Source organism: Adiantum capillus-veneris, chromosome 2 (genome assembly GCF_014529385.1).
Source record: "Adiantum capillus-veneris isolate H3 chromosome 2, ASM1452938v2, whole genome shotgun sequence".
Classification (NCBI taxonomy): Eukaryota; Viridiplantae; Streptophyta; class Polypodiopsida; order Polypodiales; family Pteridaceae; genus Adiantum; species Adiantum capillus-veneris.
This window is the reverse complement of record NC_140932.1, coordinates 155,313,718-155,341,314: the sequence shown is the minus strand read 5'-3', so window position 1 is coordinate 155,341,314 and position 27,597 is coordinate 155,313,718. Positions and strand designations below refer to the sequence as shown.

The window sequence follows — 27,597 nt, the reverse complement described above, 5'->3', positions numbered from 1 at the left end:
CATCCCAAATTGGCTGTGAGTGCTCTGAAACCCTGGTTGCATACCCATGACACTGTACATGGGGTTAGGCATCATCGTTTGAGCACCCCCAAACACTGTTCCTGGCGTGTAAAACTGATTTCCAGGTGCATGACCAGCCATGCTCTGGAATACCGATCCACCATCAAAATAGCCAGGGTGTACTGAAGGTGGTGGGAAGACTTGTTGCATAGCCTGTAGGTTGCTTCCCTGCCCATGAGAACCAGCTATAGGCTGCTGAAAGGTGGCGGGCTGAACTGGTACAGCTTGAAAGACTGGCATCTCAGCCACCTGCTCTTGCACCTTAGGCACAGGTTGTGGAGACTGCATGTTCTCCGTCAAGTGTACAGGTGTTTCCATTGACTGTGCAGTATGAATCACCTGTGCTCGAGCCTTAACAGGCTTTTGAATATGATCCAGTGACCCAACTTGCTGAGACGGACCAGGAGGTTGCAGAAAGGCTAAAAACCTCGGGTTCTGCATTACTTGTGTGAACATAGCCACAGCAGTAGCCAACTGGGTCCTGAATATATCATCATCCGTCTGTGGTGGTCTTGAGGACTCACCCACTTCATGTGTCTGTTGACCCTGTGAATAGGAAACATCTTCGGTCACATCATCTGGTCTGTCAGCCATAATTACAATTCCCTGTGTCTGGTCTATGATCCCCTGTGTCTTCAAGCCCAATCTGACCAAGACTCACTTCTATGGGAAAAAGTTATTTAATCCCGTCGATGGAACCATGAAACCGGCCTGTTCAATCCAAAAAGGGCGTTAGACTTTACTTCAAACCTTGATTTAGCTTTCACCCATTATTAGTCGTCTATTTTACCTGCGCTATAGTGACACAAGAGAGGGGAATGGGATACAGATGCTAGAATGCACCTGTATGAGAAGACCGACACCAGATTGGCCCCTAACTTAGGCGCCCCTTTCGGTATTTCTTTATTATTTAAAAGAGGGAATAAACGCTGTGGTTCTTTCCAAGCTGCCCCGCACAACCTTGGCTGAATTTTGACTGTTCTGGCTTGATTTCGGAAGCATAACTGTACTAGAACCCTTCACAGTCAGTATTTCCACGCATTGATTGACCTTCCCGACGCATACGGGCACTCTGCAAAACCTGGCGAGAATCTGCAGCACGCTGAATTCTCTGTTTTCAGCCCCGAAAATGCGCCAGATCACCTGTACAGCGGTCCCCTTGCGTCCCCGAACCTCCTGGGGGTATTAGGGACCGTTTAGGGCCAAAACCCTAAACCTGCAAAAATACACAGCAGGCTGTAATTTACTGTTTCGGGCTCCATTTCGTGTGCCGGTCGCATCTGTAGCAAGTCCTCGAGCTCCCGCACCTGTAGGGCTACTTGCCCTTTGAATCGGACGAGATTTTTGGCGTGAAACCTCTCCGAATTCACCTGTACCTGCGGGGGGATTAGCCGCTAGCTAATCCAGTACCTGTGCAAGAGGCTCTTGCCTTGGCAATTGCGCATGAACCCACACAACTGTACATTGGTCAAATGAAGAGCCCACTAGAGGGGCATAACATACTGCCAAAGGGGAGAGAGAGGGCAGTGCGTAGCGTGTAGGGCATCACTCCTGGCACCGCACTGTGCATAAGAGGGAAAGCAAGCACTCCATAGCTCTTAACCTGTGACAAAATCTGAAAATGAGGCTCTCTCTCCTTCAAATTCAGCGCCACTTCTTGTTGCATGAGGAAAGTGCACCAGAAGGTGCCACTTGGCACATTTACAAGCATTTTCCCGTTTCGAGGTTGCCGCCTAAAAATCTCCCAACCGGTTGGCCAGTTGACTTTACGGCAGAGTAAGAAAATGTTCCCTTTGTCATTCCAGAGGTAATGACGCCAACACATTTTCAGGTCCCAAAATAGCAGTTCCCTAAATTTTAGGAGATGCTGCCATTGTATCTTTCTAGGTCATCCGACCCTCTTTGTACACTGTGGCCACATCCAGAACTGAAATGTAGCCTCTGTAACAAAGGATTCCAGTATGGCTAGTCAATGACCCCACTTGGCTAACCATAGTCCTTGTCCAACCTTAGTGCTCTCTTGCCCTCAGGCCTGGACTCCCTCTGGACAGTTCCACACTAGCTATGCAATGCAGGGCAGTTAGATTTCCCAAGGGGTGTTTCCAAAAAGTGAAAGTAAATAGATAATAAGAAAGAAATCAACAAAAAGGATAGATAGTAGTCACACGCTGGTGACAATCCCCTTGACATGCTGCGATTAGATGCGAGTTTTAGAAGTGACACCCTTGCTGTTATTCAGTCACTTTACCCTGGAGCAGGTCGGTGGCGGACACCTCCCAGTGCGACCATCAGAGTCCTATATGATATCCAATCCCGGTGCTCCACTCACTGATTATAGAAGCCCTCGCCTGACAATGTCCGTCCTGGGTCGGCAATTTTCAGGAGTAATTGTGGATCTGGCATCAATATGATGCCTGGGTTCACTATGATGGCTTTAGGCCTGCAGCCTACTCAACCTGCCCCTTTCACAGTAACATTGGGCGACCAGAAGACATTATACCCTGTGGGCATAGTGGAAAAGGTGCCTCTTCAGGTACAAGATTTCACTTTTAGTTTGGATTTTGTTGTGGTTCGTCTTCCACAGGTGTAGGGCGATTTCCCTTGCTCATCGGTAGACCATGGTTGAGACACACTAAAGCACTTCATGATTGGGGAAACGATGCCATGTGGATACATACTCCTGGCTCCCGGATGCAACCAATTTGCCTAGAAGGAGGCATGGATCCCGTCGTGCAACTTAGTTCTTTGTCCCTAGCAACAAGCCTTGAATTGGAACAGGCTACTCCACGTGACGGGTCAGATGAGGATTTGTTGGAGTGGTTGGATGCTACCAAATCTATGCCTTGTTATGGAGTCTCTATTCACTCTTTGCTTGAAGTTACACCCTCTTCCAATGTTTCCACAGTAACTAAACCTAATGAGCCACCTGAGCCAGCTCAAAGGTTGAAGGTCACAGAGAATACTCCTGATGCGCCCTTGGTGGAAGCCTTTGTATTTGATGAGCCTATGAAGAATCATAGAAGCGGAAAGAAATCCCCTCTACAGGAGTTCACCCCCCTTCACCATCAGCCCCAGTGTCTGCTTCTCCGACCAGAACAAAGCTCTCCTCTGTGTCTAGCGAACTCCCTTCGCAGAGCTTCCTCAAGACGGGATACAACCAAAAAGATGTTGATTTCAAGCCTGATAAATTCGCTGTTCATGCTCATGATATCTCTCTGCTCTATGTCTTTCCAACCTCACCATTCACTACCCTTGCCCTCCCCCTACTCGCCCCTACCCACCCCTCTCTTGCGCCTCGCCCCTATCCACTCCCTCCCTGCCCTCGCCCCCTACCCACCCCCTCCCTTTGCCCTTGCCCCTACCCTCCCCCTACTCGCCCCTACCCACCCCCTCTCTACCCTCGTCCCTACCCAACCCCTACTCGCCCCTACCCACCCCTCTCTTGCCCTCGGCCCTACCCACCCCTTCCCTGCCCTCGCCCCTATCTAGCCATCCCCACCCCTCCTAGCCATGGGACATGGTTGCCATCGTGTTGCAGTAAATGCTTTTCGATCTGCCATCACGATGGAGCTTAACCTTAATTGCGGTATTACTCGAGCTTCTGGTCATCCCTCTTTTCGAGCAACTTCATCTGCAAGCGTGGACGTGGTCATTTTCCTCTCACTATGGTTATGGAGGATAAAGATGCGCTGGATCCAACCGAGCATATCTCTTTGCTGTGGAGCCTCAGTCTGTTTTGCCAATTGGGATTCTTGGACTATGCAATCATACTGGGTTCCTGTCTATTCAAAGGCTTAAGGCGTTTGCAAGCAATGTAGTGTTTTTAACTCCACTTTTGAGGCATGTAAGGTCATGGTTGGGCCTAGCACCTGCTTCAAGAAATACGTACAGATGCGGTACCTAGTGGTTTTCTTTCAAGTTTTTCAGTATTTCCTCTCACCGGGACGGTGAGCGGTCTTTTGGCGGGCAACCTGTAGCAGGCTACAATGTCACTTTCACAGGACACACAGTTAGTACGGTTGGTCAGTACGGTTGGTCTGGCCTAGTTCACACTGGACAGACTGTCTAGGCTGGGCAACGACACGTGGCAGGGATACGACGGTGGTTCTAGTGGACATCGTGGCCAGGTCACCACCACCACTCAGTCTGGAGATAGACTTAGATGGCTGACATTTATGAGCCGTTGGTGGCTCTTTATGGTGGGACATGAGTAGTAGCTGTTGGGTCATAGAGATCATCTTCTTCATATATGGTGGAGCGTCGTCGTCTAGAGGAGCGAGTCGATACACAACACGTCTTCACCATCCTTGCACATCTAAGCCTCGACACCCCCATTGTACCTGTGAGTCCTGGGCTGGAGCTGAGTGTGCTGCCACGCTAGAGTCTGTATCGGTTCTTTGAGATAGTCGAGTCATATGTTCTGGTTTGCTGTTGTGTCTCTGTGTGATTAGTTGTTATCTATTGTTCCTTTGTTTTCAGTCTGTTTTGAGTGAGATTGTCGCGCACATTGCACTGAGGAGCACCCACTGTAGAGAGCAAGACACATTATCCGCGCTACAGGTGCTCTCATTTTTTGCACGCCCGGTGGGACCTCAACTGAAGTCTCACTCTCCGTTGAGGTACAAATTGAGGAAGCTAGCTGGGTTTTTACCTAGCTTCGCCTACTTTGCCTTGCAATGTGCAGCCTGCTCGTCTGGTCCTCTCTCGCCCTGGTCCAACCAGCTCTCATCCTGGTCTAGTCCTTGCGCGCTACAGTATCTTGGATATTCGGACAACTTTCACTGGTCTTGTAGTCTATTAGGAGAAAGTTGTGCCATTGGTCCATCTTTGGTTGGTAGAGCTTTGATTGTAAATTAGGTTGTTCTTGTGATTGTGCAGTTGGGTTACTACCTCTTGTTAGACTTTATACCCTAGAGTTGTGTCACTGTTGCGGTGCTTGGTGCACAAGTGTCTCAGATGGCGCTAGAGGCACGTGACCTAGAGTTCATTGGCGCACTATTATCATGCTGAAAGAGCAAGGAGATTTGGGCATTATTGATCTGGAGGTATAGAGTGGCGAATTGCTTGCCAAGCTCATAGTCAGAGGTTTGTTTCGTGGGGCTGAGCCTTGGAAGCAATTTCTTTACCGTGCTTTATTTCCTGCTGTTCCTCGTTTTACGCGCTCTTGGCGTTCTACGATCCGTTTCATTGGGCGTTGCTTGTTGAGGATATGGTTGACTATACATCTTGCATTGATTCGATAGAGACTTGATGCTTGGAGGAGCATGAGAGACATCCCTTGATTTGGAACGCCTATGTCATGGACCGAGAGGGCCGGCAACTTGGTGAGCGGAGCTACATTAATTGGGCTAGATGGGACAGTGGTCCAGCAGCATCTCTACATAGATGGTCTGAGGCCCTCATTGCTAGCCACAGATTTCATTAGCAGTATGTATGGGATCCGACGTGGGGTTGCTACAGGTTTGATAGAGTTTGAAGCTGCTATTCCTGCTGATTGGCATGTCATGTTTGGAGGATAGACTACCTTGCCTTCTCATGAGGGGTGGGGGGCCTTTCTCGCCCCTTCATTTGTTTTACAAGCAAGGGTATCTAAATGATAGTTGTATTTTTGGTTTTCTGTACAAACAACTCAATAATATTAATAGGTGTGAGTTTGTTTTGGTAAAAGTAGAATTTTTAATGATATTTTCTTTCTCTGCAGAGAATTCGACAAAATTCTAGATAGTTATGAGAATGGGGACAAGTTTTATCTTTACACTGGCAGGGGACCTTCCTCGGAGGCCTTGCATTTGGGTCACCTGGTACCATTTTTATTTACAAAGTAAATTCTTCGCTTATTCACTTATTTTTTGTGCAGTTCAATTTGAAAGGTTCGTTAGGTCTATGATTCACCGTATCCTATGAAGAATTATATGGTCATTCGTTGTCTGATAGAAAGTTGGCATGATGAAGATTTAGCAATGCTATTTATCATTATTGTTTTATATTACAGGAGAGTAAACATATGGTGCTTTACTGTACAGATACTTGCAAGATGCTTTCAAAGTACCTCTTGTTATACAGCTCACAGATGATGAGAAGTGCATTTGGAAAAACATCTCTGTGGAAGAAAGTAGGCGGTTGGCGCGCGAGAATGCGAAAGATATTATTGCTTGTGGTTTTGATATCACTAGGACCTTCATTTTTTGTGATTTTGATTATGTTGGCGGGTAGGTACATTGAATCAAACGCATTTGATTACCACAAGAAAGCTTTGTAACTGACCGTGCTTACATGTTTCAGTAACTTTTACCAGAACATGGTGAGGATTGCCAAGTGTGTCACTCTGAATCAAGTAAGCTTGCATTAACCTCCTCTACGTGCATTGCCCTAGCAATTGGACAATCTATTCAGTTTTTTGGATTTTACAGTAATATCGCAATATTGCCTATACTTGCTTGAGAATCAGATGTCACACATGCATGATGTACTCTCCTTTGATTCACTTGAGCATTTTTTGAGCTGTCTAAAAGCTGTTAGGTTCTTAAATATATCCAGGCAAAAGATCGAGGTGTGGAATGCATTTTGCTTGATTTGCTACGATAATTGGTGACTGCAGAGTTTATAATTTAGTCCGCTTGATGTGAGAGACTACGAGCCACTAATAGGGTCATGGGAATATGTGCAAATAGTAGGCCTCACGAAAATGTGAGAGGATTGCATAATGTCTACTTGACCTCAGCTTGTCGTAAATTATCAAAACCCGTCAAGATCTCGAGGTGTCATTGTCATTTAAGTTTGACTGTTTACTGTTATAACTGGCCATTTAATTGGTTGTGTTTATCATTTTTTCTAGGTATTTTGCAGTGGGTGATTGGGCTTTCTGAGTATGCTATTCTTTTCTGAGCAGAGGATTTTGACTGGCATGTTTGTGTCTGGTATGTGTAGGCCAGAGGCATTTTCGGATTTACGGGGGAGGACCATATCGGCAAAGTGAGCTTTCCGCCTGTGCAGGTATTAGTTGCATCGTACTCAGTATTAATACATTGTTTTGCACAGGATTATATTTACATGAAGCATGACAGTATAACTTGTAGCAATCAGACGGCTCAAGATGATAACTCCCTGTTACCGTTGATTAAAATAATGTGACAAAAGAAAGGTTGCCTTATTGAGCCATTTGTATCAACTGCCATCGTATACACACAAATGCCTCGACTATGAAACTTTTGAAGGCAAATGACTAGGAACAGAGGATTTGGCTAGTGCTAGATCCCCACCTGATTGTTATTCATTGCTTCTTTGTTTGTCTTATGCCTGCAACTGTACCCATCTTAATCTATGCACAAGCTTGTCATTGCTGATCGTTTAATGCCTTGCTCTATTTGAGCTTGTAGAGGCACTTACATCTTCTTGCTCACACTCTTGCCTCAATGGGTCCCCTTGCATTACTGTCCAGGCAGACCTGTTCAGGGTGAGATTTGCTTGTCTATAACTTGAGCAAACTTATCAACTACAATCTGGTAAAGTAACTTTTGCATGAAGTCAGAGATGCTAGATGGTACCATGATTTGAAAAAATAGTAACAATGAAAGAGTCTTAAGTCTCTGCAAGGGACAAAGGTATCTGATGAGTTCACACCACTACAGCTCAAGAATAGATGAGCAGAGTGCCTATGCTTAAGAAGCAAGGAATAATGGCAAATGGGTAGTATATAGAGGAGGGAAAGCAATCTCTGGAGACTTCCGTATCCTCTCCTCAAGGAGTGAATCCACCCTATCTAGATACAACTATTTTCATTTTACCCCATTGTAATTTTAACTATTATGAGTTCTAAGAGTTCAGAAGCATTTTATTTTTGTTTTATGCCTTCATGGCATCGCTGCTTGAAGTGGAATGTTACATGGGATGTATTTGATTTGTCCTGTAGGTCAACTCAAGCCTCCGAAGAATCTTAATAGAGCTTTCTTTCTTCTATCAGTTTGTAACGGATTGGTCTCATAGGTCATTATGGCCTTTTGAAGACGTTAATATATCATTTCTTTTTTTTTTCTAGCTCTTTGTATTTTCTGTACCCCAACATTGTATCAGATTCACCAATTGTAACTTTTTGGTCTCATAGGTCACTTTGGCCTCTTGAAGACGTTAATAAAACATTTCATTTCATTTCATCTCTCTCTCTCTCTCTCCCTAGCACATCAGTCTATACCTCACCTAGAGGGCAATCCCCTTTCTCTATACTTGATGATGACATATGGGAGTTCTCTAGAGATGGAGATATCATTCTCTTGGGAGACTTTAATGCCAGGACGGCCAACTCCCAAACGGTAATTTATGATACCTCGGAGGAGATGCTTAGAGAGATGGATGTATCGGAGATGGGACTTGACAGACACTCACAGGATAAAGAGCACACACAGTATGGGAGATATCTCATGGAGATGACAACCACGCATGGTCTGGCCATACTTAATGGTCTAGAGATTTTTCCTTCGTCTAGGGGATTCACATGCTTTCCACACAGACATGGGGCTAGTACAGTGGACTATGTCATGACTTCACCGAGCTTCATCTCTCATATTCAAGATCTCAGTGTGGGCCCTAGGCCTGTTGGAGTAGCAGTGGACCATGCTCTCCTGACTTTTTCAGTCTCTTTCCAGTATAGTGTCTCTCAGACACCACGGAGGATTGCACACACACGGTATACTTTTACACCAGAGACGGATTCAGTTTATGTGGAAGAGATTTACAGACGGATGGGGGCAGCCGAGCCTGTATATACAGTGGAGGAGATCACCACTTTATTGACGGAGATCTTGCATGGGGCGGCAGCAGAGGCATACCCACACACTCAACCATATCAGAGAAGACGTTCTGGGAACATGCCTCAGAATAGTTGGTATGATGAGGAGTGTAGAGAGATGAGAGTTCAGATTCAGAGCGAGCTTATACTTGGAGTCATTACATATAGACAGTCTCAGATTGCCCTTTGGCGTTTAGTGCGACGGAAGAAGCAGGCCTTTTTAGCCCAGATGGAACGTGATTTGTATTAGCTCTTTTTGAGCCGAGATTCAAGTGAGGCCTGGCGTCTCTTCCATGAGCACTCACCTCCTCCAGTGATTACCTCTCCCGAGATTTGGGGTCAATATGCAGCATCATTATATACAGTACCTGGGCAACCACCATTACCAGACCCTCTAGAGCCATGTCCAGCCACTAGTACCTTCTTTACCACTGAGATGGTGAAGAACGCCATTGACAGGATGAGGACTAGGAGAGCATATGATCATGATGGTTTGGTGGCAGAGCACTTGATACATGCTAGAGATTTACTGTCAGAGGTTCTTGCGCGGTTGTTTAACCGTGTCATGTGTGAGGGACTACCCGAGTCCTGGAGATTATCTACTATTGTACCTCTTTTCAAGGCAGGGGACCCCACGGTACCAGGGAACTACCGTACTATTATGATAGGGCACACATTGGCACGATTGTATGCATCCATTCTTGAACAGCAACTGAGTAAATGGGCAGAAAATGAGGGCATACGAACAGCAGGTCAGGCTGGATTCAGGAGGGGTTTCTCCACTTTGGACCATATTCTTACACTCAGAGCCATTATTGAGGAGGGTCGGGCACATGGGAGACGGATGTATTGTTGCTTTGTGGACTTCCGCAAGGCATTTGACACAGTGCCGAGGGCCAGATTGATGCACAGGCTACTGAAGTTGGGAGTACCCACAGAGATCATATGGGGGATCATGGCTTTATACGGCTCAGTGACTGGCCAGGTACGCACTCCTGAGGGGATTTCTGACATTGTTCATTCCACTATTGGAGTGAAACAGGGGTGTCCTTTGTCCCCTACACTTTTTGGTATGTATGTAGATGAGGTCTCTGACTACATTGACAGAGAGGGTGACAGAGGCGCTCAGCTGGCAGGGACAGAGTCGCCAGAGGGCATGCAAAGACATTTGGATGCATTGCACAACTTTGCGGAGGATAGTGGACTGTCTGTGAACATTGGTAAAACCAAGGTTATGGTGTTTAACACCACACCACAGTGGGTCAAGAGATCGGCACCTACACTCGTATATGGCTAGGACACTGTGGAGTACACAGATGAATATACATATCTGGGGGTGGTATTCACGGGACCGAGGTTTACCCTGAGGAGAGAAGCAGAGACTAGACTATCCAAAGCCTATGCGGCAGTAGGAGGGCTAGAGAGGATGTGTTCGCAGGTTCAGTTTCAAGAACCACGAACAAAACTATGGCTCTTTGATACTTTGGTTGCTTTAGCTATGCTTTATGGGGTCCAAGTTTGGGGACCATTTGTGAATCATGACAGTTGGAGGAACATGGAGAGACCCTTGGTATTTATGATATCCCGGATGAGTAGAGCCAAGGCCTCTGTACCACATGCGATTATTCGAGCGGAGGTAGCCGCCCCTCCTATAGAGATTGAGGCTCTTACCAGATCAGTGTCCTTTATGCACAGTCTATGGGATACACATAGAGGCAGATATACTAGACTGGCTCTTGAGTCCTCTAGACAGTTAGCGGGAGATGCATCATGTTGGTATGCACAGATGACCTCATGGTTTCAGAGGCATGGTCTCAGCATGGATAGATTGCCTCCCTTTCAGTATTCCCTGGATGCACCCTTCCTGCCAGTCACACGGACGGAGATCGCTAGACTCATTCGTCAGGATCTTATAAAGTTGGACACCAGGAGGACATGGGTAGAGCCGATACAGGAGTTGGGCACGAAGATGGCTTTCTACAAAGAGCACCTTCTCCAACTTTCAGGGGATGGGTTTGTGACTCGTCCGAACTACATGGACACTCATTTATCTCATGGTCTTCGATGTGCTATTGGTCAGATTCGCACATCCTCACACCAGCGGGAGATTGAGACGGGTAGATTCAGAGGGATACCACCAGAGTCTCGGATATGTCAACTATGCGGTAGAGAGCCAGAGACAGAGCTACACTACATATGCCACTGCACTGTGTATTATGAGATACGAGGGCACTTCCATTGCTTATTCAGGGAGGGTTTTGGACCCCTAGATAGAGTCATGAGGTATTAGGACCAGAGATGCCTTGGCTTATATCTACTTGAGCTACACCAACATAGAGACAGTCTGTTGGGGAGACATGGAGTACGACAGTCGCAGAGATAGATCACAGACTTCTTTGGATCGAGGGAGCCAAGAGACCAACCATCAGCACAGGGTTGTACCCGCATTCATACCAGAGGCACCCTCATTGACAGGGCGATTGAGCTCGGGAGATCGAGACGACCACGACCGAGACACAGGAGTACACTACATCGACGGAGACTCCAGCAGAGGATCAGAGGCATTCTAGCTCGACACCCAGATTGTCATTGAGGGCCTATTCTCCATTTTCACATTTCACATTTCACACTTCATTTCAGTTTTCATTTTTACTTTCAGTACTTTTTGTACTTGTACTTCAGACATTGTATTAGATTCACCACTTTGTATCTGATGGTCTCATAGGTCATTTTGGCCTTTTGAAGACGTTAATATATCATTTCATTTCATTTCATTTCTCTCTCTCTCTCTCTCTCTCTCTCTCTCTCTCTCTCTCTCTCTCTCTCTCTCTCTCTCTCTCTCTCTGTTTCGCTGTACTTTCCTCGTTCTGCATTCCCTCTCAGAACGAGGATCTTCTTTTCCTTTGCTTCGAAGGCTTCATGGAGCCGGAAGATCCGATGCTTGTGTGGGTGCAAGTTTCTCAAGCTAATTGAAATTGCAAGGGTACGCAAAATGTATGCTTGATGTGGGAGAAAATGTATGCATAGTGTGGAAACATATGTGCGCATAGTGGCTCTTGTTTTTTTGGTGGCGATTAAGGATGAGGAAGCAGAATGGTAAGATAGACCCCTTAGAGAATGCCATTCAAAAGTGCAAAGAAGAAATGATGGAAACCATTACCAAGATAAACCTCAACCTATTGGGCACAATAAAAATGCTCGAAGGATGCGTGTTGATCCAAGAAAGCAAGATAAATGCACTGGAAGTTCGTGTGACGGCTCCAGATGAAGAGATTGCGTCACTCAAGAAGGATCTCGCTGAAGTACGATCAAGAAACACAGTTGAAGAGGGCGAATTGCAAACCTCAGTAATAAAAGAAATCAACACGATCAAGGAGCAAATACGGGCCATCAACGAGGGAGAAGAGCAACACAAAGAGATGACGACTTCTTGGGTAGATGTTATTACAAAGACTCAACAAAAGGCGGATGAAGCGGAGAAACGGATTGAGGTTGCCAAGAAAGGAATAAGCATGGAAATAACGTCCACGTCCACACCCACAATTATTAATATGACACTAGAGGAGGAGCAAAGAAGATGTGTGCGCGCTTTACATGTGAGAATTTACGGGCTCAAAGACAAAGATAATGTGGACGAAGAGGTAAAAGAACTCATGGCTTTGATGGGGGTTCATGGGATGATGCACACAAGAGCTTGGAGAGTGGGCAACAAGAAATGTGAAAGCAATGGGGAAACCTCAAAAGAAAGGGCACTCATCCTTCGTTTTCCCTCCATGGAAGCGAAGGTCTTTTTGAAGAAAAGGCCAACTCTTAAAAAGACGGGCATCTTTCTCGGGGACGATGTTACCCTCTTGCAGATCGCTCATATGTAGGAGGTAATGCCGGAGATTAGAGCGGCAAGGGGAAAAGATAAGATTGCCTTTTACCGAGTCTTCCTGCCTTTTACCGAGATGGAAGATTGGTAATACTGGAGCGACGCTCCACATGACGGTGTGAGACGTATGGGACCACATTCAAAGTTGCCGCCTGGAATTGTAATGGATCTATGCGCCTTGATGTGGGTGCTTTTGAGGATAGTTTTACTGGAAGAGACATCATCTTCTACTCTGAGACACATCAAGCCCCTGGGCATCTATGCCTCACATCAGTGGATACAGATAGGAGATAGCTTGCAGATAGGAGACGGGATCAGAGCACAGAGGGCGGGGCTCAGGGGGGCGGGGCTCAGGGGGACCGGCAGTAAGAGGAATTGCAGCCATTGATACATATAGCCGGCAGAGATGAGCAGGCTAGGTACATGTGGGTGAGATTGAGAGGAGAGACAAGCAGATATCTTTACATTGCTATTTGCTTCTTTCCCCCGAGTACGTTAGTCTATGCATCACCCAGAGGACAATACCCCTTATCTATTTTGGATGATGACATATGGGAGTTCTCTAGAGATGGTGACATTATCATTCTAGGGGACTTCAATGCTAGGACTGCCCATCACCATATAGTATTTTATGATACTTCAGAGGAGATGCTGAGAGAGCTGTTGTTGTAGAGACGGGCCTGTCCAGACTATCACAGGATGTGGAATATACTGAGTATGGGCGACACTTGATAGACATGGGAACTGCACATGGACTGACCATCTTGAATGGCCTACAGAGATTTCCGGTTGCGGGAGGTTTCACATGCTTTCCACGCAGACATGGAGCCAACACAGTGGATTATGTCATGGCACAACCGAGTCTCATCTCTAGTATCCAGGATCTCATAGTTGGGCCCAGACCTGTTGGGGTGGCAGTGGATTATGCTCTTGTGTCGTTGACCATCTCTTTCGAGTTTAGTGTAGCACACAGGCCACGGGTAGCAGCCCCTACTCGCTACACCTTCATGCAGGAGACGGATTCAGTATACATAGACGGGATCTACAGACGCCTATGCACTGAGGAGCCAGGGCGACCTCTGGAGGAGCTTACTACTATATTGACACAGACATTACATGATGCAGCTTGCAGAGGCATACCCACACACCCAGCTTGAGCAGAGACGCTGTTCAGGGAGCATAACTTAGATCAGCTGGTATGATGAGGAATGCCGCCTAAGTAGAGCTAGACTTCAGAGGGAGGTGCTTTTGGGGGACATCACTCACAGATAGTCAGAGATGACTTCCGACGCCTAGTACGGCGGAAGAAGAGGGCATTTTTGGCTCGACTAGAGCAGGATCTATACCAGCTATTCTTGAGTCAGGACTCGCGAGAGGCATGGCGACTCTTTCATGAGCCCCCCCCCCCCCCCCCCCCCCCCCCCCCCCCCCCCCCCCCCTGCCATTACCTCTACAGAGACTTGGGGTCAGTACGCGTCATCTGTGTGCACAGTACCTGGACATCTGCCCCTTCTCGACCCCCCCGATCCATGCCCACACACATGTGCTTTTTTCACCGCTGAGATGGTGAAACAGGCCATTGACAGGGTGAGGACTGGGAGAGCATATGATCATGATGGCTTAGTGGCTAAGCATTTCATGCATGCTAGAGATCTACTAGCAGAGCTTCTAGGAGTTATGTTTAACCGTGCCATGTGTGAGGGCTTGCCTGATACTAGGAGCCCATCTACGATCTTCAAGTCAGGAGACCCTATGGAGCCTGGGAATTATCGCACTATCATGATTGGACACACATTGGCACGGTTGTACGCATCCATTCTTGAGCAGCAGCTGAGTAGATGGGCAGAGAGGGAAGGAATGCGTGCAATTGGGCAGGCAGGGTTCAAGAGAGGTTTCTCTACTCTTGACCATATCTTGACACTCAGGGCCATCATTGAGGAGGGCAGATCCCATGGAAGATGATTCTATTGTAGCTTTGTGGACTTCCGCAAAGTCTTTGACACAGTACCCAGAGCTAGATTGATGCGCAGATTACAGGAGATGGGAGTACCCACAGAGCTCATTTGGGGGATCATGCCATTGTACAGATCAGTAGTAGGGCATGTACGCACCTCTGAGGGTCTATCTACACTAGTTCACTCCACTATTGGGGTGAAGCAGGGCTGCCCGCTCTCTCCTACTCTATTCGGTATGTATGTGGATGAGGTTTCTGACTACATTGAGAGCGATGGTGATAGAGGTGCACAGTTGGCAGGGACATGGATTCCAACATTGTTATATGCTGATGATATTGTGTTGATCTCCGACTCTGCGGAGGGGATGCAACGTCACTTGGATGCTTTGCATAGGTTTGCCCACGAAAGTGGTATGTCTGTCAACCTTGGTAAAACCAAGGTTATGGTGTTTAATACCACCTCACAGTGGATCAGGAGGTCAACACCTACATTCACATACGACTAGGAGACTCTGGAGTATACAAATGCTTACACTTACCCTGGAGTGGTTTTTAGCGGACCTGCATTTTCACTGAGAAGAGGAGCAGAGACGAGATTGACTAGAGCCCATGCAACATTAGGTAGATTGGAGAGGATGTGTTCGCAAGTTCAGTTTCAGGAGCCTCGGATGAAGCTCTAGCTCATTTGCACTTTGGTGGCTTTTGCATTTCTCTATGGAGCTGAGATAACTGTGAAGAGGACTTATTGGACGAGATCACCAGGGTCATCAGCAAGGACCTGAGTCAGCTAGATACCAGGAGGACTTGGATAGAGCTGGCTCAAGAACTGGGCACGTAGATAGATTTCTATCGAGAGCATTTACTCTAGCTTACTGAAGATGGTTTTGTGATGAGGCCCAGATACATGGACACCCACTTATCTCGTGGGATATGATGCGCTAATGGCCAGATACGCACATCTTCACACCAGTAGAGTTACACTACACATGCCACTGCCCAATTTATTATGAGATACGAGGCCGCTTTTACTGCCGGTTCAGAGAGGGCTTTGGACCACTCTCTAGAGTCATGGGGTATGAGGACCAGAGATGCCTCGGACTGTTTTTGTTCGAACTGCACAGACACAAAGAGAGCCTGATGAGAGGAGAGGCTAGCTAGTCTTAGAGACGGATCACAGACTTCTTTAGAGCAGACACTTGGCAGTCGGAGGAGCAGCTACCACCACAGAGCTCACACCCTCCTTACACCGAAGGCACGTCGATCGATCGAGAAACCGAACTAGGGAGATCCACATCCATGATGGAAGAATTGAATACCATGAGAGAAGAAATACGGGGTTATCAAGGAAGGTGAGGAGAAGAAGTCATGGGCTGCGGTCATCTCCGCAACACAAAAGAAAGTAGAGGAGGCCGAAAAATGGATTGAGGTTGCCAAGAAAGGAAAAGGTAAGGAAGCTCCTTGTACACCCACTCTTATTAACATGACCCTCGAAGAGGAACAAAGGAGGAGGATGCGGGTTGTACATGTGAGGGTCACCGGCCTCAAGAACCTAAACAATGTGGAAAAAGAGGTCACAAGCCTCACATCCATGATGGGGGTGGACAAGCCTTCACACACAAAGGCATGGAGAGTGGGCAAGAAGAGTCATGGCCCAAGAGAATCTTCAAAAGGGAGAGCTCTCATACTACGCTTCCCCTCCTTGGAAGAAAAGAAGGAATTCTTGAGAAAGAGGCCTACTCTCAAGAAGACAGGTATTTTTGTTGGTGATGATCTCACTCTCTCACAGCTTGCGCATATGAGAGAGGTAATGCCAGAGATTACGGCGGCAAGGGAGAAGGGAAAGATGGCCTTTTACAGAGATGGTCGGGTGGTGATTGTAGAGCGGCGCTCTACATGACGGTGTGAGACCTATGGGACCACACTGAAGATGGCTACTTGGAATTGTAATGGATCTATGAGGTTGGACGTTGGTGCCTTTGAAGTTAGTTTCAGAGACAGGGACATTGTTTTCTTCTCAGAGACGCATCAGGCCCCCGGACAGCTTATGCCACATGTGGTGGGATACAGATGGGAGGCAGCCCACGGGGCAATCGCAAGATCTGAGCATGGGAGTAGAGGTTCAGGAGGAGTAGCAGTGCTATTTAGGGAGGAGTTACATCCACTACTACATATTGTACGGAGAGATGATCATGCTAGATACATGTGGGTGAGCCTCAGAGCTGACACAGGCTGATTTCTATACATTGCCATATGCTACTTCCCCACCAGTACGTCAGTATATGCTGCATTTAGAGGACAATCGCCTTTCTCTATACTAGATGATGATATATGGGAGTTTTCTTGGGATGGTGATAATCCCCCTAGGGGACTTCAATGCCCGAATGGGCAACTCTCAGATAGTCTTCTACGACACTTTAGATGAGATGCTTAGAGAGCTGGATGTGGGTGAGCTGGGGCTTGACAGACGGAGTATGGGAGATACCTCACGGAGATGACAATTGCACATGGGTTAGCCATACTTAATGCCTTACAACGATTTCCTGGAGCAGCCAGTTTCACACGCTTTCCACACAAACACGGGGCCAGTACAGTGGACTATGTTATGGCACAACCGAGCTTTATTCCTTGTATTCAGGATTTCATAGTGGGAGCCAGACCAATGGGCGTAGCAGTGGATCATGCACTTTTGACATTTTCTGTTTCATTTTAGTATAGTACAGCCCAGACATCAGGAGGCAGGTCACATACCCGTTATACATTTACACCAGAGACTGACTCAATTTATACAGAGGAGATCTATAGCCGTCTGAATGCCTTACAACGATTTCCTGGAGCAGCCAGTTTCACATGCTTTCCACACAAACACGGGGCCAGTACAGTGGACTATGTTATGGCACAACTGAGCTTTATTCCTTGTATTCAGGATTTCATAGTGGGAGCCAGACCAGTGGGCGTAGCAGTGGATCATGCACTTGACATTTTCTGGTTCATTTTAGTATAGTACAGCCCAAACATCAGGAGGTAGGTCACATACCCGTTATACATTTACGCCATAGACTGATTCAGTTTATACAGAGGAGATCTATAGCCGTCTATGCACAGCTGGTCCTGGCCTCTCAATGGAGGAGTGCACCACTTTACTGATTGAGACACTGCATGGTGTAGCATCAGAGGCATACCCACACACTCAGCCCCAGAATAGTTGGTATGATGAGGAGTGCAGAGAGATGAGAGCCTAGCTTCAGAGGGATCTTCCTTTAGGAGTCATCACTTACAGACAATCTCGGATTGCTTCCTGACGCCTTGTGCGACGGAAGAAACGAGCTCACTTGGCCCAGATGGAGCGAGACTTGTATCAGCTGTTCTTGAGTAGAGACTCACGAGAGGCATAACGATTCTTTCATGAGCAATCCCCTCCCCCAGTGATTACTTCTCCTGATGTGTTGGGCCAGTATGCCTCATCGTTATATACGGTTCCTGGACAGGATCCCCTTCCAGATCCTACAGAGCCATGCCCACCTACCAGCACCTTCTTTACCACTGAGATGGTAAAGAGAGCCATTGACAGGATGAGGACCAGCAGGGCATATGATCATGATGGTCTAGTAGCAGAGCACTTTACACATGCTAGAGATATGCTGGTAGAGGTTCTTGCAGTGTTGTTCAACTATGTGTGAGGGGTTACCTGAGACTTGGAGATTGTCTACTATTGTGCCTATCTTTAAAGCACGTGATCCTACAGAGCTTGGGAATTACCGCACTATTATGGTTGGGCACACATTGGCATGGTTGTATGCATCCATTCTTGAGCAGGAGTTGAGTAATTGGGCAAAGGGTGAGGGTGTACGAGCAAAGGGCCAAGCCGGTTTCAGGAGGGGTTTCTCCACTCTTGATCATATTCTGACACTCAGAGCCATCCTTGAGGAGGGCAGGTCACATGGGAGACAGATTTATTGTAGCTTTGTGGATTTCCGCAAAGCATTTGACATAGTACCGAGATCTTGATTGATGCGCAGATTGCAGGAGATGGGGGTGCTCATAGTGTTGGGGGATTATGGCTCTATACAGATCAGTGATGGGACATGTATGCACTCCGGAGGGGATATCTGATTTAGTTCACTTCACCATTGGGTGAAACAGGGTTGCCCATTGTCTCCTACTCTATTTGGTATGTATGTTGATGAGGTGTCTGATTACATTGACAGAGAGGGTGATAGAGGTGCCCAACTGGCAGGGACGTGGATCCCATTGTTGCTATATGCTGATAATATTGTATTGATCTCTGACTCACCAGAGGGTATGCAGCGACAGTTGGATGCATTACACAAATTTGCAGAGGATAGTGGATTGTTTGTAAACCTTGGTAAACCAAGGTTATGGTGTTTAACACCACAACACAGTGGATTAGGAGATCAACACCGACTTTCACATATGGTCAAGAGATTGTAGAGTATACAGATGCATACACTTACCTTGGGGTTGTCTTCATTGGGCCGAGCTGTTCTTTGGGGAGAGCAGCAGAGACTAGACTGACTAGAGCTTTTGCGGCCTTGGGAGGCTTGGAGAGGATGTGTTCGCAGGTTCAATTGCACGAACCTCGAACAAAGTTATGGCTCTTTGATACCTTAGTAGCCTCAGCTATGTTGTATGGGGTGCAGACATGGAGACCTTCTGTAGGCAAGGATGGTTGGAGACGTATGGAGAGGCCCTTGGTATCTAGACTGGCCCTTGAGTCTTCCACTGGTGTCGGCGACCTCGAGGATTACCACCAAGCCGAGCTAGTTGCTGCAGCTGCGAAAGAGGAGCATGTCTTGATTCACTTGGACAACGTCTACCAGCTAAATACACTTGAGGTTTATTGCGAGGAAGTAGGCACGGAAGAGGAGCAGGAGCTAATTAACGTGGACAAATACTTGCAACAGGATTACGGCCTCTAGGAAGCAGCAGAAGACACTTCATGCTGGTATGCACAGATGACATCATGGTTTCAGATGCATGGTTTCACCATGGACAGGCTGCCCCCTTTCCAATACTCTCTTCAGGCACCCTCGATGTCTCTTACACGAGTGGAGATTACTGGACTCATTTGTCAGGACCTGATCCAACTGGATACTAAGAGGACATGGATAGAGCCGCCATAGGAGTTGGGCACGAAGATGGATTTCTATACAGAGCATCTTCTCCACCTCACAGGAGATGGGTTTGTGATTCGACCCAGCTACATGGACACACATATGTCTCATGGTTTGCGGTGTACCATTGGTCAGATACGCACATCCTCACACGAGCTCGAGATTGAGGCTGGTAGATTTAGAGAGATATCGGCAGACATCAGGATATGCCGCTTATGCCAGTTATAGGTGGAGACAGAGCTACATTACATATGTCATTGCACAGTGTACTATGAGATACTGGGCTGTTTCCTGAAACCGGCCCGTGGTGGGGCGGTAGGCGTTGGCTTTCACCCGAAATTCTTTACTTTAAACACACACACAGAGCACTTTGCAAAGGTAACTTGCAACGGGAATTAACACTTGAATACACACACGGCTCGGAAGCTAGAATGCCCCGAGCAGACGCCGACAACCTATAGGCCCCAAAAATTGGCACCCCTTTCGGTATTTCTTTATACTTTGAGAGGGTAAATTAATTACAAAGTAGAGTCTTGGGAATCCTTTACCAGTATCCCGCTAGATACCACCTGTATTGGCCAAATTTCGGCAGCATAACAGCCCCAAAACTTGCGCGAAACCCATTCCCCTGCTGGAACTCACATCCACTGTCATAAACCCTCCGATTCCTGCCCAAAAACAGTAAATTCAGCACGCTGCATTTACTGGTTTTTGCCCTGTTTTCAACCCCAAACAATCCCCTAACTGTCCTTTGCCAGTGGGGCACTATTCCCAATAGTTCTGGCGTCCGTATGGCTGAAAAACAGTCAATTTACAGCGCATACACAACGCTGAAAATGCACCTGTACGGTGAGGTTATGACCCTCACCGGTGCCTGCTTTGGAGTAGCAGCTAGCTACCCTTGTTCCTGCTCAAGGAGGCTCTTGCCTCGGCACAAAAGCATGAACCCACACAGTTGTACGTCAGTCAAATGAAGAGCCCTCTTGTGGGGCATCACATAACTGCACATTGGGGAGAGAGAGAGCAGTGTGTAGCGTGCAAGGCATCACTCCTAGCACCACATTGTACATGAGAGAGAAAGAAAGCACTCCATAGCTCTTAACCTATGATAGGTTCTCAATGAAGTATCCCCCCAGCATAAATTGAGTGCCCCCTCTTCTGCCCTTGACCTGTAATGCATCTGTGAACAAATAGATGCAAAAGGGGAAGATTCCATGGCTCCCAAAACCTGCGTATCGCTGAAAACGCAGCAAAATAGCATTGTAAACACGCATTTGATGCCTTCCAATGCTGAAAATGAGCTTCTTGGTCCAAGGTAAAGTCACGGGAAGCTCAAAAATGCAAAGAAATGGCTGAAAATCACAATTATTAGCCTCCAAAACTGCTCCAAAAAGTCACTTACGAATTCTCTTCTCCCAGACTTGGTAAATTGGCCAAAAAGTGCCACTAGGCACTCATACATGCAATTTCCTCGCATTGGGTTTCTTGTTTAAAAATCTCTCAACTGGTGCATTAGTTGACTTTGCAGCAGAGTAATAAAATGTTCCCCTGGTCATACCGAAGGTAATGACGCGAAGACATTTCACGGCCCAAAATAGCAGTTCCCTAATTTTTAGGAGATGTTTCCATTGCTTTGGTCTTCTGACCATCTATCCTCATTGGGACCGCATCCAAAAGTGCAATGTGGCCCAACTGTCGGATACTTTCTTTTGTAGATCCCACCTTGACTTTATGCCTTTATTGAGTTCACTTCCTAGTATCCACCAACTTGCTAAGTGCGACGGGGGGACCTACAGGACCTTGCACTGAGCCTAGACATCCTCTTACTATACGAATTCCAGTGCCGACCAACTTCCCGTCTGCGGGTGAAACTACTGTTCACATTGGCCATACAATGTTTGACCGTTTGCAATTTCAAAAAGAGGGTCTCAAAAATTAAATAAAAATCATTGGAAAGAAACCAACAACTAAGGTTAGCAGTTGCCACGTCCTCGTGACAGTTTCCATTGCTTATTTAGAGAGGGTTTCGGTCCTTTCTCTAGGGTCATGAGTTATGAGGATCAGAGATGTCTTGGGCTATATCTACTTGAGTTACACAGATATAGAGACACTTTACTGGGGAGAGATAGAGAGAGACAGTCCCAGAGACAGATTACAGGTTTCTTTTCACTAGATATGGGACAGTCAGAGGAGCAGTCATCATTGCAGAGCTCGGCCCACACTCATTTGACCACTACTGGCACTCTCATCGACCGAGTACTGGAGCTGCGGAGATCTAGACGGCCACGATTGAGGAGAGGGGCTACACAGCATCGACGGAGACTACAGCAGAGGATTCGAGCTATCCTCTCTCGATATCCAGAGTGCAGATGAGGATGGATTCTAGTAGTAGTATCTAGTTCTTTTGTACCCAAATATGGTATTAGATTCACCATTTTGTAACAGATTGGTCTCATAGGCCTTTTGAAGACGTTAATATAATATTTCATTTCATTTCATTTGTGTGTGTGTGTGTGTGTGTGTGTGTGGAGGTAGACACCATATTATGGAGACCCATGACACAGATCATAAGATGCTCCTCATTTTGTACACTACCCTTTCTTGATTTTTTTTGTTTGAGTTCCTCTCCTATTGCCCACATCGTGACTCATGATGTGTGTATAGCATCTTTCTCAGCTTTTAGTTACACTAGTTTCTATTTTTTGTCCTAGACAATTGTGTCAGTCTCACTATGGTTGTTACTTTTGGGTCCTATAGGTCATTTTTGCCTTCTGAAATTGTTTCATTCCATTTCATTTTGTGGAGGAAGTTGCCGCAACAATTTTAGCAGCAAAATAGTTTTTTGGACAAGGGACACGGCTCTCAAATTTGCGTTCTGTTATTTTTAACGTCCCAATCAAGTTTTGCTTAGATTAACTGGAACTCAGCTAACCCATTGCTGTTTCAAGTAAGAACCACTCTAACGTTGCAAGATTATGCTTCATCAGCAATTTTTGTGCTAATTTTCCTACGTAGTGCTGCTTTTAGTGCTAGGCTTCATTATGGCTGAGTCTACGCTGCATCTCTAGAGCTATGACAGAAACTCACTACGCAGATCTTTGTATTGATGTATGCTCGTGTGTGTGTGGGAGTATATTTTGGTACCTAGTTCTACACCCACTATTGGACACTGATGACGTTAGTGGGGATGTCGAAAGATTATAAGGTGCATCAACTTTGTTTCATGAAATGATAAGAAAGCTTGCGAGTGTCTAATTTCTATGTACGGGTCATGCAGGCAGCTCCGTCTTTCCCAACGTCTTTTCCTCATCTTTTCGGTGAAAAACGAGATATTCATTGTCTTATACCATGTGCAATTGATCAGGTTGGCTTTGTCTTTTGATTATGCTCTTTGTTCAGGATTTGTTATGTTTCTTTGCTATATCCCATGGTTGGGGTGCTTTGTTGCAGGATCCTTATTTTAGGATGACTAGAGATGTTGCTCCTCGCATTGGTTTCCATAAGCCGGCTCTTATTGAGTCTTTATTTTTCCCAGCTTTACAGGTGGTGTTTTTCTCTTACATGATATGTCAAATTTTTCACTTCAAGTAACCAAGCTCCTGCGGATTTTTCTTTGGGCATCAAAATGATGTAAAATCTTTGAACTTTAGAAAGCATAAGACCAGTTTTGTAATATAGTGGAATTTTTAGAGTCGTTCGGCTATAAAGGGCAGTATCAGCAGTTTAGGCCAAGCAGAAATCAAGAAATCCAGCTTCTTAATTTGTCTTTAAGCCCTCCAGGTACTTGATTGCTTGCTGAAAATTTGGCTGAGCCTGAGAAGAGTGCAGTGGGGGGGGGAGTGGGACGGTGGTCGTGTTGAGGGGTAGGCTTTGAATAGGGTGAAGGTTGAACCAAGGTGGAAAGGCATGTAGTGTACGGTTTGGTTAGTGTACGTAAGGTGCATGTCGCGGTATTATTTTAGTACAGTACAGTACGTACCATGTTTTCGCAACACAAATTATTGAATATTTCTGCATTTTCATAAGATGTCAAGACTAATACTTTACTTCAAGAGTCAAAACTAGACTCTAGCACAGCTACACTAGTCTCTACTTTAGCACGATTCAGACACTTACAAATGATTCAGTGACTTAAGGCTTGACAAGCATTGGTTTCTCAGTGGAGCCTGATCAATTTCCCACCACGTCTTTGGACCACCTCTATTTATTTGTGTCACCAGGGGGATCCAAGGGCCCCCCGAAATAGATGCTTTTTTGCACTTGATTTTGTATATAATTTCAGTCAAAATTGGGAGAGAGAAAGAGAGAGTCTTAGTCTATGCAGTAAAGCATTGGATGCTTTCAACCCATGACTGGCTGCTACCATGCTCATATGGCTGTCCAATACTTCCAAAAAAACCTCCAAGAAAGAAAAGATCACGTATAGTACCTTTCCGTACGTATGGATCCGTACCGTATGGATGTACCGCACAGTATGGATCCATATGTACGCACGGATGCAACCTTGGAAGGTTCAAGAAATACAACAAGGGTCCTGGGTCCTACATTTTAACATTCAGTGGAATAAGAATGCTGAGGCAAAATTAAGGGGCTTAGCTTGTAGACAATTGGAGTCTGAACCATAAAGGTCCCCACAAGAACCACACTGCTGTACTTTGCACCACCCTTGGCCGCGGGCTCGTGCAATCGTTTGGTCTTTGAAGGCAATGGCCTCCATCATGGCCCTGGGTATGTCTGTATCCTTGTTGAGCTGCAATGATGCTGATGTTGGTCCCCTTCGTGGAGGTCAAAATTACAGGATCTAGTGATGAACTTCCGGTTGCTAGCAGCTGCATCTCTGCCTAGCTATGGTTGAGTTGGAGCTCCCTAAGTCAGAGTGTTAGTAGGCCTGTCAAGGGGCAAGGCCCCAAGAGCAAGCTTTCACCAAAATGACCAACTTGTGGACAAATAAAATATTCATTTGTGAACAAAGAGTACTTAGCTGCCTGATTATGTCCACAAGTTGGCGACGTGGCATACACAGAAGACAGAGGGTTAGGGCATTGCTAGCCTAACTTTGACCAACTTATGGACTCCGGCCGAGGGGCCTAAACCCTAAAAATACAAAGCGTAAGAGGTGGTTGCTAAATTCCGTGATTTTTGGGCTGTTACCACATGGAACTACTATACGGATATCCGCGTTTTGCGCTGGCTGAAAAGCTGGGAGTCTTGCGCATGCTCTTGGGGCTCTGCTTTTGGACATCCCTTGTACAGTTTATAAGAGTCCTTTTGGGGCCACTCTAGAGAGCATCTGGATGCAGTGTCTCGGAGGGCTGGATCCTTGAGGATTTGTACCTTTGTGACAGCAATTAATATAGAAATACCGAAAGGGACGCGTGTCTTTGGGGCTAGTGCATCCAGGAATGGAACTCCACCATTCCGTGCCGACTCTATCTAGGGTCATGAGTTATGAGGATCAGAGATGTCTTGGACTATATCTACTTGAGTTACACAGGTATAGAGACACTTTACTGGGGAGAGCTAGAGAGAGGCAGTCCCAGAGACACATTACAGATTTCTTTTCACTAGATATGGGACAGCCAGAGGAGCAGCCACCACTGCAGAGCTCGTCCCACACTCATTCGACCACTACTGGCACTCTCATCGACCGAGCATTGGAGCTACAGAGATACAGACGACCGCGACTGAGGAGAGGAGCTACACAGCATCGACGGAGACTACAACAGAAGATTCGAGCCATACTCTCTCGACATCCAGAGTGCAGATGAGGATGGATCCTCACCATTTCTTCCATCTTTGTTTCACACACTGTTACATCCAGTTTACCGGGTACCTATTGTATCAGCTGCTACACCCACGTAGTTTTAGATTGTAGTAGTAGTAGTAGTATTTTGTTCCACTTCTAGTTCTTTTCTAGTTCTTTTGTACCCAGACATGGTATTAGATTCACTATTTTGTAACTGATTGGTCTCATAGGTCATTTTGGCCTTTTGAAGACGTTAATATAACATTTCATTTCATTTCATTTCTCTCTCTTCAATTCAATTATTTACTGTTTCTGTTTATGTGTTGCTATTGATTTCTCGCTTGAGTGTCCAAGCTTGTTATAGTGGTATCAGAGATGAGATTCTTTTGCTACGGAGGATCCGATCCTTTTGGCACCACACATGGGTTCTAGCAGTGGATTTGACAGTGACGACACCCCTCTGACTACTCGTCTGTGGGGAGATGAAGAAAACCGAAATCCCAGTGGGGGAGCTGGTAGAGTTATGGCATCTCTTTGGATTCGTCCAGTCGGTCTTAGTTTCTCCTAGAGACAAGTGTTAGGGAGTGAGGGCTGTTTTGTAGCTATTTTTCCCAATTTCTGGGTTTATTATTGCTGCTCTTGAGGGCTCGGCATGTGGGTCGCAGCTTTGTAGGGGGACCTATATCAGGCTCCCTAGGGGAGCACCTTTATGGTATGCAAATTACCCGAGGGGGGCGGCCTCCCTTGGGTGTCCCAAAAGGATGGCACTTGAAGCCCGGCACGCAGCAGGCGGGAGGGGAGAAGCCCTAGCGGTTTTGGGTAGCCTCCCGCATTTGCGTTTTTGTGCAGCAAGCCGTGAGTGGCAGTTGGAGAGAGGTGTAGGAGGAGGGGCAGCCAATCAATCCTTCCACATCCGCTGCAGTCAGCTCTCCATGCACCCAGAGAGTAGTCCCAGATCCGATGATCCTCAGGGCATGTCTTCCTTTACCAGGAGAAGATCTAGACTTTTTGTCCTCGTGCTTGCTCAGTGACTAGTTGTTGCAAGAGGTCTCATGTGCAGGAGCAATTGGTAGTGTGAGCAATAGCAATCGTAGTTGTGTCCCTCGGGTCTGTTGTCACAAATTGCTCACGTGTCAACCACTAAAGACCCAGAGGGTTACGACTCCCTGATCATAACACTAGCTTGCAGATTTAGACCGAGGGGCCTAAAGGAGCAAAAGAAGTCCTCACCAACCTGCAAGTTCCTGTCGAGTGGCCCCATTATTAAAATGGGCTAGGATTAAAAATTCTAACCTTCCGTCAACTTACAGAACTCTTGTCGAGGGGCCCAAGTTTAATAAAGCGCGCGCACACACACACTCAAGATTTGCGTAGAGAAGATGCTGATGTGGTTGCTGTATGGACGGCTGGCATTTTGTGGAAAATTGGCCATGTGGTGCTGCTGTACAGACATCCCCTGAGGGCGCTAGATACTGGGCTCCACAGCTTCTAGACTTGATGCTTTTTATGTGGGATGCTTTTGGTAGGCCAAGGGCTCTTAAATATGTGCTGTGGGCTCTCTCTCTAGCATGCTACTCGCGGGAGATGTAGTGCAGAGCCACAAAAGTTGTACTCTGTTGAGGTGCAATATAAAGAAATATCACAAGGGGCGCCATCGTTTGGGGCCATTGTTGTCTAAACTGGAATTGCCACTTTGTGTTGTGTTGATTCTCTCTTTCTTTTCGTTGAGTTATTTGAAGCTAAAAGTTTGTCTCAGTCCGTTCTTCAGTTGGCATGTGGTGCCGTCCCGTTACAGTGTTATTAGAGCTTTAGTGGTGTGCTTTTCTGAAAACATACTGGTCCTCCCAAGAACAAACAAGGCAGGATGGCGTTTCTAGGTTCCACATAATAGTTGCAATTTCTTTTTTGGCGAGCTTCACGATATTCTCTTGAAGCATCCTTAGCAGAATCTCCCGGCTCTGCAGAGCTTTCAACAATATTTGAATTACATGTTGCCTCTTGTGTTGCCCTAAATTGTACCTCCTCCTCCGACACCAGAAAAAGCACAAG

General features: G+C 46.5%; 1 protein-coding gene across 1 annotated transcript in view; it reads left to right on the top strand.

Annotated features, from left to right (window-relative positions):
• LOC147463901 (Nucleotidylyl transferase superfamily protein) overlaps positions 1-27,597 on the top strand; it is a 102,963-nt gene that overhangs the window by 17,831 nt on the left and 57,535 nt on the right. The window contains exons 2-7 of the mRNA XM_086491829.1: positions 5,762-5,881; positions 6,084-6,269; positions 6,343-6,394; positions 6,988-7,053; positions 23,080-23,166; positions 23,253-23,345. Coding sequence (XP_086347955.1) covers positions 5,762-5,881; positions 6,084-6,269; positions 6,343-6,394; positions 6,988-7,053; positions 23,080-23,166; positions 23,253-23,345 — 604 coding nt within the window. The remainder of the gene's footprint in view (positions 1-5,761; positions 5,882-6,083; positions 6,270-6,342; positions 6,395-6,987; positions 7,054-23,079; positions 23,167-23,252; positions 23,346-27,597) is intronic.